This window comes from Pezoporus wallicus, unplaced genomic scaffold (assembly GCF_028554395.1).
Source record: "Pezoporus wallicus isolate ANWC-B61680 ecotype Strahan unplaced genomic scaffold, APGP_CSIRO_Pwel_v1 contig_11153, whole genome shotgun sequence".
In the NCBI taxonomy this organism is placed as follows: domain Eukaryota; kingdom Metazoa; phylum Chordata; class Aves; order Psittaciformes; family Psittacidae; genus Pezoporus; species Pezoporus wallicus.
Window position 1 is genome coordinate 388,680 of NW_026639099.1, and position 14,997 is coordinate 403,676.

A 14,997-nucleotide genomic window follows, 5' to 3' on the forward strand; every position below is an offset into this window, starting at 1 on the left:
AAGCTGGCCCCTTTCTAGTTTCATTTGATGCTCCCCTAACATTTGGAGATACCCCCTCCAACACTCACGGGTTTATAGCCCTCATGTTCAGACACTACCCTGCTGAGGACGAGTCTCATGTTCTCAGTCTTGAGGACAGGAGCCAAGGGTGTGAGCATTAAACAGACAAACAACAGATCAGGTAAGAAAAATACTGCCTCTTTTTAATGTTTAAAGACGTCAGTAAACAACCAGAACAGTACAGAGGCTAAAGCCCTCCCGCCTCCCCAAACACACTCCAAACCAGGTACCAGGTGATTTGGGAGGAGGAGCAGCAAAGTCTGGGATCTGAGGGATGGCCAAGGGAAATCTCTGCTGTGTGAGGGCAAGTAGGCAGACCCTGGAGGAAGCAGCTTCCCTCACCCATAAGCAGAGTAACATCTTACAGTGAAGAGGGAATGGTTTCCACTCTGAGCAAGCAGCCCAAATCGCTTGCTAACGTGCAGAAGGGCCATGTGTGACCTCGGACAACACAGTTGGAAGCTGTATTAGAGGTGCAAGGTACTGACAAGTACAACAGCCAAACCTCTGCCTCAGTGATTTTAGCCTCTTGAATACAGAACAGGGAAGTTAGGTCCAACTCAAAGTATTGCAGTACTCATTTGGAACACAAAAACTGAGTGGGGGAAGGAGACAGGAGGAACGAGACTATGCCCTGCATCCATTCCTCCATCCTGCTCCATCAAGCTGCTCCCTGTCCCAGGGACTCTCCCAACCCCTAATCCCACAACTGGCCTTGTCTTCTTGAACAGTTTTCCTTGAGCTGTGGAGCATCGGATGGTTAGGAGGGACATCAGGAAGCAGCTTTCAGTGCAGGCTTGAGGACAGGCAACTGGGTACCTAAATAGAGGGCTGGGGAGGGCAGGATGTATCAGGTGCTGCTGCAGAAGAGAGGCAGAGATCGTAGGCACAACCACTCCAGCTCCATGCTGCTGGCAGGAGCCTGCATGGGAGTTATATGAGGTGAAGGAACCACCATGGGTCAGGCTCTGAAGGCAGCTGCACAGCTGCAGCCAGAACACAGTACAGATAGAGTGCTACTCGAGTTCCCATATCCCAGAGCAGTGACAACTGGAACCGTAACACAGTAGAAAGGAAGGAACACGTTTTCCTGCTCTCTGCCTCTCCAGGTAGCAGAAGCCTGCAGTGCTGTTGTTTCTGCACTGCCACCCCATACAATCAAATTCAAAGGGAAGGCTAACTGGGTCCTGCTCCAGTTACCTGCTCCAAGCACCCATGTCCAATGTGGGACCCCCCACAGTCCATTGCCCCACAGCAGAGCTCTCAGATCTCAACGTCACTCTCTTTGTCGTTATCGTGGTCACCATCATAGAACTCATTGGCAGCTTCAGGCCTGGGGGAGAGACAATCACCATCAGCAAGGAGAGCCCTGGCACCCTGGAGGCCACAAGAGAATGCCTTCCACTACTGAAGATCAGGAGATGCCCTGCACCCAGATACCCCATAACATGCTGTGTGAGGAGATTACACATTTCTGGATAGAGGCTCTCTGGATAAAACCAGAGATTTGGAAATGATTTAGTATCTGTTCTAGGAAACAGATGGTCTCCAGTGTATCAGGACAGGAAGGGAAGTCCCGTTTTCCAGAACAGGATCTGGTACCTGCTGTAGTTTTCCTCAGAGCCTCTTTCCTCTGGATCAGGCTCATCTGTCCGATCGTAGCTGAGCAAGTCAGAAGGGACATCATGGATCTGTACGCTGGGAGCATGGTTCAGCATCTTCAGGTTCTCAAATATTGTCTGCCTGATCTGATCCAAGTACTATATAGGAAAAAGGGATGACCACAGTGAGATCTGGCAGTGTGCATCAACCACTGCTACCTGCCTGCATCACCTGTGTGGTGGCCATGAGAAGCAAAAGCATGCAAGAAACTGTTTATCAGGGCAGATGGAGGAAGGAGTTAATTCAGTCACTGAAACTCACACACATAGAACAGGCAACCCAGCAAGGCTTTCAAATGCTGGGAGACTGCCTGACATCCCAAAAGAAAGGTTCTACTTGTTCTTGGTCAGTCTGCAACTCCACAAGAATTCCTTGCCTGGAAACCTCTACCTGGTTTTACAGGGCACAGCATCAACCCCAGGGTTTTGCTACTACCCTCTACTCCTGCAATAAGGCTGCAAGGACTTACCTGCCTGGAGTTCTGATTTTCAATCCTTGTACTGACATCAGGATGAAGGGTGAAGTCTGGAGCAAAGTATTCAAAGTACTCTGTGATGGAATGAGAGAGTTACAGCACAGAGCCCAGAGTGCTCTGCGGAGAGCAGAGCTCACTCCCACCATGCTAGGAGGGTCCAGACCCTAAAAATCAGAGCGATTTATAGCTCTGCATCCACAAGGAATTGTATCAAACAGCCAGTAAAAGAAACACTCAGGTCACTAAGAAGGAAACAATCTGGATTAAATGATACATGACAGTAATGGTGTGTCTGCCCAGCGAAGTGGGTGGTAGAAGACAACCAAGGCCTCTTTCATCCTTCTGTCTCTGGTCAATGCAGACCAGAAGTGTTAATTAAGCTGATGTAACAAATAGCTTAGCTCATGAGGAAAACACAAAACTCCAACTTACCACTGTAAGGGAGCTCTTCACTAATGGCTTCATCGACAAGCAATGATGTTTCGTAAGTCCTGGAAACAGGAAGATAAGCTCAGTCCAGAGAAAGCTACACGGTGCATGAAGGGACACAGCCCACAGCAACTGCTTATCCAGCGACCCTCAACAAGCAGAGGAGAGACTCACCAACAACGTGCCACATTGCGGACTGTGTAACCACCTCCTCCCAGCACCAGCAAGGGGATGTTGAAGCTCTTCACATACTCCACACACTCCCTACAAACCCCAAAAGAAAAATGCCAGAGCTGTTGATGGCAGCACACATCCATATGTCAGAAATGTCACTACACACTAAAACACCACTACATAGAATCCTACAATGGTTTGGGTTGGAAGGGACCTTAAAGCTCATTCAGCTCCAAGCCCCAGCCACAGGCAGGGACACCTTCCACTAGAGCAGCTTGCTCCAAGCCCCTGTGTCCAACCTGGCCTTGAACACTGCCAGGGATGGGGCAGCCACAGCTTCTCTGGGCACCCTGTGCCAGCGCCTCAGCACCCTCACAGGGAAGAGCTTCTGCCTAAGAGCTCATCTCAGTCTCCTCAGCGCACAGGAGAGGAGAGAATCCCCTCCCTGACCTGCTGCTCACGCTCAGGGGGTACAGCCCAGTACATGGGGTGTTCTGGGCTGCAAGCACACACAGCTAGGTCCCACTATCACCATGGCTGGTATGATACACCCAAGTTCAGGGCTTCCACCTAGGCAGCCTGAACCATGTGCTTCCACCTAGGCAGCCTGAACCATGTGCTACTCTGTGAGCCAGCACCTTCTATGAAGCCTCATTCTGAGACTCCCTCCTGTCACACCAGAGTTAAAAAAAGCCCAAAACCCTGCTGGAAGGCTGAAGTCAAAGCTCAATCCTTACAGCATAGGACTCAGGAGAGCCCCTTACACTAAAGGATGGTCTTTCAACCACCTGCTGTGCCCCAGCCCTGCTGTACTTACCCATGTCCTCTGATACTGAGGTTAAAACAACCCAAACGGTCACAACCCAGAGAATCAGCACCACACTGGGGAGCAGAAAAAGAACAACCATGTTCTTGCTACAGAGGCATTGCTTTCCAGACACAACAGCATTCCCACCCCTTGTCCATCCTTATTCACCAGAGGGTAGGGACAGCAGCTTTGCCAGGACACACCAACCCTAACTCCCCAGGAACAGGAGGTAACACATTGATAGCAGCCCACTCCAACCTCAAAGGGATGAATACACTTTCTTACCTGCAGCACTATGCAGGTGGGCTGATAGTAATCTACCACCTGGTTAATGACTGGCTGGAAGAGGTGTTTATAACCTGTGGAGAGAAAGGTAGATTTGGCTTGGCTCTGGAGAAGAACCAGCAAACACCTTGGCATGGGGAAAGGGCAGGAAACACCTACTTTGGTCATCAATGCCATCCCGCAGAGGCACATTGAGACAATAGTAACGCCCGCTCTCTGCGCCAACTTCATACATGTCACCTGGCCAGGGAAAAACAGGAGTCACAACAGCTCTGAAGCTTCAGAGGTGTGGGAAGGCTAGATCTGGTCTGGGCTGAGATCTCTTAACCTAGCTAGGATCTCTTTTTAACAAAAGACTACACTTCTGCTCCTCTGTGATTGCTTTTCCATGCCCTCTTCCATCATTTCTCCCTGCAGCTCTCATTTCATGGTTTTACACTTTTATACTCCAGCAGAGCTTCCAAAGGATTCTGAAGTGAGGCCAGGTTCACACTATAAGGGAAAAATACCTACCTGTACCAGGAAAGAAATAGTTCCCATATTTATGAAATGACACTGTCATGACACGGTCTGTCAAGTAGAAAGCCTCCTGCACCCCATCTCCATGATGGATATCGATATCAATGTACAGCACACGTGGGTGATACCTGTTGAACACAGGAGGAAATGGCATTACTGTCTGCTCCACAGCCAACCTCACTGCTCCCCCCATGCCTCAGCATCACCTGATACTCTGACCACCACCAGCAACATCCACCCATAAGCCACTTGCCAAAACTCAGTATGAGACATTTAGAGTCAAACATATCCCACTGCTAAAACATTTACTTATGTGCTTGGAAATAGGTATTAAAGGTTTTCAGATGAGGCCAGAAATGTCTTGGGAAACACAGAGAACCTATTTTATAGAATCATAGAATCACAGAATGGTTCGGTTTGGAAGGGACCTTAAAAAGATCACTTGGTTCCAACCCCTGTGCCATGGGTTGCAGGCTTTGGTTCCCTCTACAAGCAAGATGCCATTACTAAATTATTAAGAGCTCCAACACTTTTTAATCATATCAGGAAAGGCAGGCTAGCCAAGGAGGAGGCTGAATACTTACTTCCTCCATGTCCCAGAGAACTGGCAGCAATATGCCCCAGCTGGTGAGCACCAAGAACACCAGACTATACTAAATTTACTGGAGAAGAAGCCTGCTGGGTTACAGAGACAGGATGGAGAAGGGGAGATCATCACAAGTAAATGCATTAGGGTAATGGTCAAACACACCTCTGTTCCAGAGACAGGCTCAGATAGCTGGGCTGGTTCAGCCTGACGAGAAAGCTCCTTAAGGGGAGACCTTAGAGCAGCGCCAGTACCTAAGGGGGCTACAGGAAACCTGGAGAGGGGCTTTGGACAAGGGCCTGTAGGGACAGGCCAAGGGAAATGGCTTTAACCTGCCAGAGGGGAGACTGAGATGAGCTCTTAGGCAGAAGCTCTTCCCTGTGAGGGTGCTGAGGCAGTGCCCAGAGAAGCTGTGGCTGCCCCATCCCTGGCAGTGTTCAAGGGCAGGTTGGACAGAGGGGCTTGGAGCAAGCTGCTCTAGTGGAAGGTGTTGGAACTGGATGACCTTTAAGGTCTCCTCTAACTCAAACCAGTCTGGGATTCTGTGGTAATCTCCTGTAAGGGGTAACTGGGCTGTACTTGAAGCCTCCAGTGTATGGGACTCACATGAAACTAGAAAGTGGGTGCACAGAGATTCACAGTGAAGACCTGAGGTTAGAAGCACAGAGCAGGAAGACTGGAAGAGAGGAAAGAGGTACAGGACACCCCAGTACATCCCATGCATCTGACTTCAAGAGCGAGCAGACTTGTCACCAGTCATGTAATTGCTGTCTGGTCAACCCAAATCTTTTTTAATTCTGTAATATCTTGTCTCAGATTCAGGGGCAAGAAGGGCATTGGAAAGTACAAACAAGAAAAAAGTAATTTAGAAACCAGATTATTCAAAAAGCTGGAGGTGTTTCTGTAACTCTTCCACTCTGAATTTATTTTTCAATTTCTAAAAAGAAATCTCTTTTCTACTCAAAGCGTCCTTTGGTCATCCATGTGTTGCTCAAATCATGTTCGGAAGCCACTCAAGCAAAACAAGGTAGATTGGAGTCATTTACCTGCCTCCTGTGAGCCATAATATGCATTTACCTACAAGAGGCTCACTGTGGCCAAAATGCTGAGAGTCAGGAGACCCTGAAATGAGCATTTCACAGATGGATGAGAAATGGAACTGAAGACCTCTTTTGTATCTCTTAACCTGCATGCAGTGAAACTGGAGTCAGGTATTGCAATTCTCAAGCCCCACTTCCTACATCCTAAGAGGCCAGGACAACAACTGAGTTGTTTGCTGGCCTTCCTGGATACTAGAAAGGCAAATGAAAAGGGGAGCAGAGAAAAGGGAAACTACAGCCAACCAGGACAGGACTGCACTTGCCCCAAGTCCTTACTTGAGCAGCTCCAGGATGCCAATAACTATGTCGTTAACATAACAAAACCCGGAAGCCTGTAAGACAGAAAACAGAACAGCATTAGAACAGGATCAACACGGAGCTAGGGCCTCAACAAGTCAGGAATACACACAATTGCCTCATTACCTCAAACTTCTTCGCATGATGCAGGCCCCCTGCCCAGTTTATTGCAATGTCACAGATCTAGGAAAGGAAAGGTAAGTTTCAGGTGACAATGTGGTAACAACAACCTTGCACCCACTTCAATCTGCCCAGCCCTGTGGCACACAAACACCATTCTGGCATTTCCTTTGCCTATGGAAGATAGCTTGAGCTGGAAGGGACATTAAAGCTCACCCAATTCCAGAGCCCTGCCCCGGGCAGGGACACCTTCCACTAGAGCAGCTTGCTCCAAGCCCCTGTGTCCAACCTGGCTTTGAACACTGCCAGGGATGGGGCAGCCACAGCTTCCCTGGGCACCCTGTGCCAGTACCTCACCATCCCCAGGGTAACTGGTTTTGGCTATACCACATCTGTACTGGATTAGCCCTGTGCTCTACATTCCCTGCTAGAGCACAGACGATCCTCTCCCAGCACCACTGCTCCCTCCCTAGCCAGCACCAGGCCCATACAGTTTGTTCCTGCACTTGCTCTTCCCTCTCATCAGACCTTTCTCAGTCTCCGACTCACACATATGTAGATTACTTTTTCATACACTCCTGAGTGACCCTCTTCTTCAGACCTTCTGTGTGGGCTCATTCAGTGCATGCCCATAGCACAGACCTAGCAGCACCCTTGGTCTCTCAGCAGCCAGTTTCAATGAGGATTCCAGATTCATTCCACAGTGCTAAGAGAACTTTATGGTTTTAGTATGTGCAGCATCAGTATCCTCTGACTTCATTCAGATTAAACATCTGCTGAATGGTTGCCTCTGACAGTATAGGAACATTCTTAAGCTCAATAGTCCTGCAGCACTAGGTATTCACACTGCAGCACAGCACTGCTGGCTATGCTGCTTTACCTAACAAAGCCAGAAGGTTCTCCTTAAATTAAACAGTTGGCTTTTATGATGGTGTTTCAAAAGATAAGGCCAGCAGCTCGGTTACCTTGTTGTTCAGCTGTGTTGCTCCCTGCAGGGAGGCCCCAGTGTAGCGAGAGCAAAATTCAAAGAGGCCTGGAAACACTGGGCTGGAAAAGAAACCATGATTCAAACACAGGACATCACTTTGTTCTCCAGAACAAAGCCAGGAATAAAACTGTCCAGGGACATCACCTGAGCACGATCACGATTCACTCTCTGTGGAACAATTAATTTGGAATCACTCTGACCCTGCTTATAACACACTGAAAGCCAGCACGGAGCAATCCAGCCGCAAACACAAAGGGAAACTCTGAGTTTGACAGTAACAAAGCTTGCAAGCCAGCCCTGACAAGGCTTCCCTGCTCACAACCATGCTGGAGCCTGTCCTGCAGCCCTGCTGACATGGGCCCAGATCTGGGACATGATGAGAGATGCTGAGGAGAGGGTAGGGCTGGTCTGCTCCTACACTATCTCCCCCATGGCTGTATCTAGAAGATCCTGCCCCCACTCTGCTTCCAGGCACACAGCCCTGCATGCCATACACTGCAACTGGGGATGAACCTAGAATAGTTTGGGTTGGAAGGGACCTTAAAGCTCATTCAGTTCCAAACCCCCTGCCACGGGCAGGGACATCTCCCACCAGAGCAGCTTGCTCCAAGCCCCTGTGTCCAACCTGGCCTTGAACACTGCCAGGGATGGGGCAGCCACAGCTCCTCTGGGCACCCTGTGCCAGCGCCTCAGCACCCTCACAGGGAAGAGCTTCTGCCTGAGAGCTGATCTTAATCTCTACTGGCAGGTTAAAGACATTCCCCCCTGTCCCACCCCTACAGGCCCTTGTTCAAAGCCCCTCTCCATGGACACGGTTGGCTTTCTGGGCTGCAAGTGCCTACTGCTGGGTCATGTTGAACACAGCTTTTATGACAGCACTAAGGCCTGATCTATCCCACCATGCAGAGCCAGCCCAGGCACTGGGAGAGTACAGAAGCACAGGACATGCAGCCCCTGTGTCACCAGCTGGCTGACAGTGTCCCACATTTCATTCACGGTCAAGCGATGGCTCAAAGACCACAGGGTCTTATTTCCCCTTTCATTTCTGTTAAGATGGTCTTTGATCATCAGAGCAGCAAGGTCACAGAACAGTCTTTTTATTCTCAGCCTAAATATTAAACCCCACACTCCTCCCATGATACTTACAAGCTTTCCCCTCCACAGAATACATAAGAACAATCTTACAGACAGCCCTTATAATCCTCAACCAGGCAAGGCATATTGCCATTTCCTCAGTCACCCACAGAGCTCTTCCACACATTTCTTTCAAGTTTCATCTCTCACAAGCATTAAAGGCTGGTACAGAATGTTCTCAACAAGATCTCACGTAATTTTGTACAGAAGCATGAGTACCTCCTAGTTCTACCCAAAACTCAGGCTCTCAAAGCTGCCTTGAACTTAACATGCATATATTAAGGTGGCTAAAAGGGCAGGAAATTATTAAAAGAGATAGCATGTTCAAGAACTGATGCTCTGCAAGAGCAAGCAGAAATATCATCTCTAATGCAACAAGCTTACAACCTAAATGTAGATCTAAAAAGGAAGACTGCAAGAGCTAAGGAGAAGTGAAAGGAATTGAGGAGGTTCTAGTAATCCGAGACACACAAGAGGGACACAAACCTCATCCTGGTCATAACCAAGAAAGAAATAGGACATCCTAAATGGGTTCTCTGGACATAGCCATGTACAAGCACCCCATTTGTGACTGTGGAGAAGACACAGAGCACTCACCAGTCGTCTCCCACGTTGAAGGCGTTGAGGCTCTTGGTGAACCCCTGCATGTTGTTGGGACTCACTCTCTGCAGGAAGTCTATGTAGTCCTCGGAGTGGAATCGGCACATGTCATGCTGGGATGCCTGGTATGGTTTGAAAACCTGCAAGAGAGAAAGGCAAGACTTATTTCCCATCCAAACTTGGGTTTGCTTTGGCTGTGAGAAGTCTCACGCTAATAGACAAACAACCTGCATGTGATATATCAAAACCCATCCCAGTACACTGGCTTCCTGACATCTCTGTTCATTTAAGTTCAATGAGTTCCACAAAGCCTGTTTTCCTACCAAGCTTTCTCTTTGATGGGGGCACTATTTACCAGCTTTCACACAATTTTAAGTCCTTGACATAAGGGCAGTTTCGGTCCCTCCATTGGAATTGCCTGCAGTGGACTGAGAGGTTCCAAAGTCACTTGCAGAAAGCTCACAGACAGATGGAAGAGTTGCACAAGCTTTGTTTTCTTAGGAAAGCTGGCAAAAAATGCTCAGGGAAGTGGATGGATCCAAATTCAAGCCCTTGTGACAATATGGACTTGCCAGTTTGGCACTTAAAGCACATACCTCAATATACAGGGAGTTAAAAATTAACACCACATACCTGGCAAGAAGCAATTTGAGTTGCACTAAAATCAACAAGAGAGCTTTTATGTGCTCCCCAATTTATCTTTAATTAAAGAAGGCCCTTTACAGAAAAAGTGGAACATGAGGAAAATGTAAGTGCACGAGCTTGTGTCCAAAGGGAAAATTTGTGAGGGCAGCTGCACCAAGGTACCTGTTTCCTGGGCTAAGGAGGAGAATGTTAGTTTTCAGAGACAGAACAAACTGATCATCTCCTTTCCTGATCCCATCGGCGTGCGGTAATGGAATTTTCCACATGGATGTGTAGGGTTTGGTGTTTCTCAGAGGCTGCTGCCTCTGACAACTCAAAGAAGGAAGATGAAGCAATTCACAGCATGAGCCTGTAGTGCAGCTGCTGAAGGAGCCGCTGCAGCCTTCCTGACCCCATAAGGGCTCCAGAAAGCCTGATGGTTGATTAAATCAAACAAGACCAAACCCAAAGCTAAAGTCATAATGGAAAAGAAATAGTTCTGAAAGATATCTAGAGGCTCTCTTGGAGAACAAAAAGTAGGGATGTGTGAATCAAAGCAGAAAGGGAAATGGGGGGAAGACCAAAAGCTTCAAGACAGGCTCAGCTGCTGGCAAACAACCTGCCTCCTTCCACCCTTCATCCTGCTCCCAGCAATCACAAAATGGTTTGGATTGGAAAGAGCCTTAAAGCTCATCCAGTTCCAACCCCTGCTACGGGCAGGGACACCTTCCACTTGAGCAGCTTGCTCCAAGCCCCTGTGTCCCGCCTGGCCTTGAACACTGCCAGGGATGGGGCAGCCACAGCTTCTCTGGGCACCCTGTGCCAGCGCCTCAGCACCCTCACATGGAAGAGCTTCTTCCTTATATCTAACCTGAACTTCCCCTGTTTAAGTTTACCTGCAAGTTCACTGCATTCCTGCACCACCACAGCCACAGGGAAGCTGGGAAAGGTGGAAAGAGGCAAACCCAGCTTGACAGGATGGCAGCCTTTTATTTGGAGGAGGCAGAGAAGTCACAATGATGTAACCACAACACAACCTTAACAGGACTTTTTATAGTCACAGCTGACCACAATCCCTGCTTTTATTTGCTCATTACTTTCCCAGTAACTGTTCAGGAGGTAGTTTCCTCTGTGGTTTTCAGCTTTAAGATGGCATAAGAAGGATGTGGAGCTGTTGGAGGGGACTGGAAGTGACACATTTCTGTCTGGCAGCTCTGCACAATCACATTTTCACAGCAGCTCACAACTTAGTACTAAGGCATGCTGCTGCAGGTGTGAAAACACAGCACCGAGACATCCTGTTTGCATTTTCTTCTCTACAGCCTCAGAACAAGCCCAACTATTACCAGTTCCTTGCAATCTACAATTGCAAACAACTCAGGATTGAGTTCTACAATCATTTTGAGAGCACAAACTGCAGTCTAACCTCCAAGGTCAGCCAGTTATCATAGAACCATAAAATGATTTGGGTTAGAAGGACCCTTAAAGCTCATCCAGTTCCAATCCCCTGCCATGGGCAGGGACATCTTCCACTACAGCAGGTTGCTCCAAGCCCTGTCCAGCCTGGCCTTGAACACTGCCAGGGATGGGGCATCCCTGTTCAGACTCACGAGTAACAAGGGAAGCTGCTAGTTTGCAGAGGACCACAAGAAGTAGAACCTGATTGCAGAAGGGTGAGGAACACGCGGGAAAGAGGAAGGACATAGGAAAGTCTTAACAAGCCTCACAGATCAGAGTAATGGTGCATTTGTGCCCTTCTTTCATCTCCCCTCCCCATTTGCCAGCTATGCACAATGATGACTGTGACGGAAGTGCTTACCTTCTTTAGCAGGGTACTTCCCATGAAAAGACACTGTAAATGCATGACTGTGTGTGCCCATGTATGTACATATATAAATACATATATGTACATAAACCCAAAAGTGCCTGTTTACAACAGGAGGAACATTCTGGACACAGGCTCTCCCCCAGGGCTCAAACACATCACAGACAATAGGCAGCAGCTACACCCAGCCTCTGGATCAGCTAGCACTGCCTAGAAACCGGCCAGCCAAGAATTAAATCACTCAATGGTTCAAAACAGCTCACTGAAAGTGAGAACAAACCCACAAGAGACTGAAGAAGCTGCCCCAAGACAATCAGCAGCTGCAGGTGGCATGTTCTGCACATCAAAATGCACAAAAGCCACCTCAATAGGGCCAGACCTGTAGAAGACTTTCATCATTCCTGCCCTGATGTATTGTGAGGCATTAAGTTACATGCCCTGTGCTCCTGAGAGCTTTTCATTTGCTCTGTTCTGCAAGAAGGGGCAGAAAAGGGAACAAGGATTCTAGGGAAAAGTGCATGGTTCAACCCTGCCTGTGCCAAGTGAAATCAAACAGATGTCAGAAAGGGCTTCAACACATTCATGGTTATACACCATTATCCCCAAAGTAGATCATTTCTTAGAAGATGACAAGTTTGCTTTTTGACTATCACTCTACGCTGACTACGTTCTGTCAGGCCAACACTAACAACCCACTGGCCTCGGCTGTTGGAGCTGGCTGGGCAACAAAGCATTGAAGAGCAGGTTGGGCACTCAGCGATCAGATGCGAGATGGGATTAGTGAACCCCATTACAGCATCAAGGTGAATAAGGAACCCTCGAGGGCTTGGTTTTTTTTCAGCTTTAACTGTTCTATGATCACACAGTCCACAGCGCTCACTGGGTCAACCCAAGAAGGTGCTACAGATACAGGAATATCACAGAGCAGCCCTGCTGCAGCTTCAGACACTCTTGAACAAGACATTGACCACTAACGATGGGACCTTTCAGATCAGTGCTGGATGGCACAGTGGGGGCTCAGGGACTGCTCAAAGCCTTGTCCGTAACAACTCCATTACCTGCTGCGCCAGAGTGGAGCTGCAGGACAAGCAGCACCACAGGAAAGCTGTGAAGAACCTACAAACATGGGCCAAGCCCTACCACGGAGGCCACAGCTCAAGCAGGCGGGTGAGAGCACAGCGCTCCATCACCCTCCACGCGTGCTGGAGCACGGACACCACCTGTGGCGCCTGCCTGCCCAGAGCCGCCCGCCGCACCCCCCGTCGCCGCGCCCAGCCCCAGGAGCGGCCCCGCTGCTTACGATCATCTTCTTGTAGAGCCCGTAGTGCAGGACCAGGCTGTGGGTGAGCGCCAGGCGGTGCGGCTTCATGGGGTGCCCGGCTCCTGAATGGGAAACACACGGGGAGTCACCGCCGGGGGACGGCGGCCGCTCCGCACACACCGGGGCCGTGCCGGGTGAGGGGACCGGCCCCAGGCCGGGCTAGGCCACAGCCCCGCCCCGCGCCAAGACAGACCCAGACCCAGACCCAGACCCAGACCCAGGCCCAGGCCCCAGCCCCAGCGCGGCCCCTCCGTCGCCCGGCCCCGGCTGCCTCTGGCCCGGCCCGGCCCGGCCCGCACCATAGTGGAAGTTGCCCACGTCCGGGTCGTAGAAATAGGCCACGGTCTTCGCCATGGCGGAGAAGCCGAGACCCGCCGCGGCGCGCTCCGGACGACGTCATCACGCCGCGCCGTCAGCCCCCACCTCCCTGAGCGCGCTTAATTGCGGGCCAGGGGCGGGGCTAGGAGCGGGGCTAGGGGCAGGGCTAGGGGCGGGGCTAGGGGCGGTCGCTGCTGCCCGCTGCGCGGTCCTAGTGCCGACCCCAGTCACCCTGCCCGCTGCGCGCTTACCCCCGGCTGACCACAGTTGGCCGCTGTAGCCCTACAGGTGCCACCAAGCACTTCCAGATGCTCACCGGTTACGTCGAGTTGCACCCCAGTCTCACCTCGCTGCCCCCAGCTGCCCCCAGTCACTCCCAGCTACCGCCCATTACCCCAGCTGCCTGCTGGATCCTCTCCCATAACCCTGTATCTGCTCCCCAGTCACCTCTAGCTGCCCCCAGGCACCCCTCGCTGATCCCAATTGCCCACTGGATTCTTTTCTGTAGCCCTATAGCCACCCCAGTCACTCCCAGCTGCCCCCAGTTACTCCAAGCTGATAGCAGTTGCCCCCTGGATTCTCTTCTGTAGCCCTACAGCTGGCCCCCCAATCACTCCCAGTTGCCCACCAGTTACCCCCACTTGTCTCCCAGTCACCCCCAGCTGCTTCAGCCCACCAGCCGAGGCACAGTGGATGGGGTGGTAGGGTTTTCATGGGGCACCAAAAACCCTGCTGGGTTTCATCTCCTTCTGGGGAGCAGCTCCGATGGGGACCACCACCACTGGCTGTCACCCGGCCAAGCAGCACTTCCAGCTGCAGGTCACCCCTTCAACAATAACCTTTTGGGGTTGGCAGGGAGTGGGGAGAGGGAGGCACTGCCAGGCAGGGTGTGGACAAAAGCTCCATGGAAAATTGGTGTGTACAAAACAGCAGCCACGTGGAATGGATGGAAAACCCTGAACCTCCCCTGGAGCCAGCAAGGGACAGGGCTGGGGCCATGCTGTGAGTGACGCTGGTGGCAAAATACTGTTCCCTGTGGGCTGGAAAGAAGGAAGGTTGAAAGGAGCAGGTGGCCTTGTCCAAAGGCTTGGAAAACAAACGAGGCAAAATCAATGCTTGGCAAAGTCTTGGTCCTGCTGGTCTCCTGCTTGGTTACTTCCCACGGGCAGAAGGCTGGGGGTGAAGGATGCTGAGCTGGAGCCAGGCTTCGCAAACCACCTGCTGGAGTGTCAGAGAGCAACAGGCAAAAGGCAAGGACACCCAAGGGACACACCAAGAGCTGGGTAAGGATGGAGACCACATCAGGTTGGCACCAGGATGTTCCATGGCTTCTCAGCAGCAGGGTTTTGGTGCTGGGTAATAAACGTGTGGTAGGGAAACCCCTCGGCGTGCAGCAAGGGGGAGCTTCCTTCATGCATGGCTGGGGTGTGCAGGATGGGGCTGGCAGGGCCTTGAGGTGATGGCATGGGACTTTGAGGTTTGTGCTGGCAGCAAGCAGGTGAAGGATTAGTTTCAAGGTGCCATTAAATCATGGGATTATTAAATGATGCTTCTGGCTGGCTTTGCCACTCACTGCAGGGGCGCCGGTCCCTCCACACTATTCCTCATGAGCGTTTCCCTTTGGGATGCTGGCTCTAACACATGGATACTCCAGGGTATGCAAGACCCTCTG

General features: G+C 50.6%; 1 protein-coding gene across 1 annotated transcript; it reads right to left on the minus strand.

Annotated features, from left to right (window-relative positions):
* Positions 1 to 582: 582 nt before the first annotated feature.
* On the minus strand, positions 583 to 13,441 carry HDAC3 (histone deacetylase 3). Its single transcript, XM_057413681.1, has 15 exons — positions 13,307 to 13,441; positions 12,987 to 13,069; positions 9,235 to 9,377; positions 7,481 to 7,562; positions 6,522 to 6,578; positions 6,375 to 6,430; positions 4,407 to 4,540; positions 4,053 to 4,133; positions 3,894 to 3,967; positions 3,618 to 3,682; positions 2,801 to 2,890; positions 2,630 to 2,688; positions 2,192 to 2,271; positions 1,663 to 1,820; positions 583 to 1,393 (listed from the first exon to the last, which is right to left on the minus strand). Exons 1-15 carry the CDS (start codon positions 13,359 to 13,361, stop codon positions 1,324 to 1,326), a joined length of 1,287 nt encoding a protein of 428 aa, XP_057269664.1. The 5' UTR covers positions 13,362 to 13,441; the 3' UTR covers positions 583 to 1,323.
* Positions 13,442 to 14,997: the final 1,556 nt, after the last annotated feature.

What these genes read in the sequence shown, in the direction of transcription:
- HDAC3 (XM_057413681.1), bottom strand. Translation starts at nt 13,361, where the DNA reads ATGGCGAAGACCGTGGCCTATTTCTACGACCCGGACGTGGGCAACTTC. An exon ending in GGCTCTACAAGAAGATGATC is followed by an intron (nt 9,378 to 12,986) that starts GTAAGCAGCGGG and finishes TCTCTCTTGCAG; the next exon opens with GTTTTCAAACCATACCAGGC. An exon ending in TCTGAGGAAAACTACAGCAG is followed by an intron (nt 1,394 to 1,662) that starts GTACCAGATCCT and finishes TCTCTCCCCCAG; the next exon opens with GCCTGAAGCTGCCAATGAGT.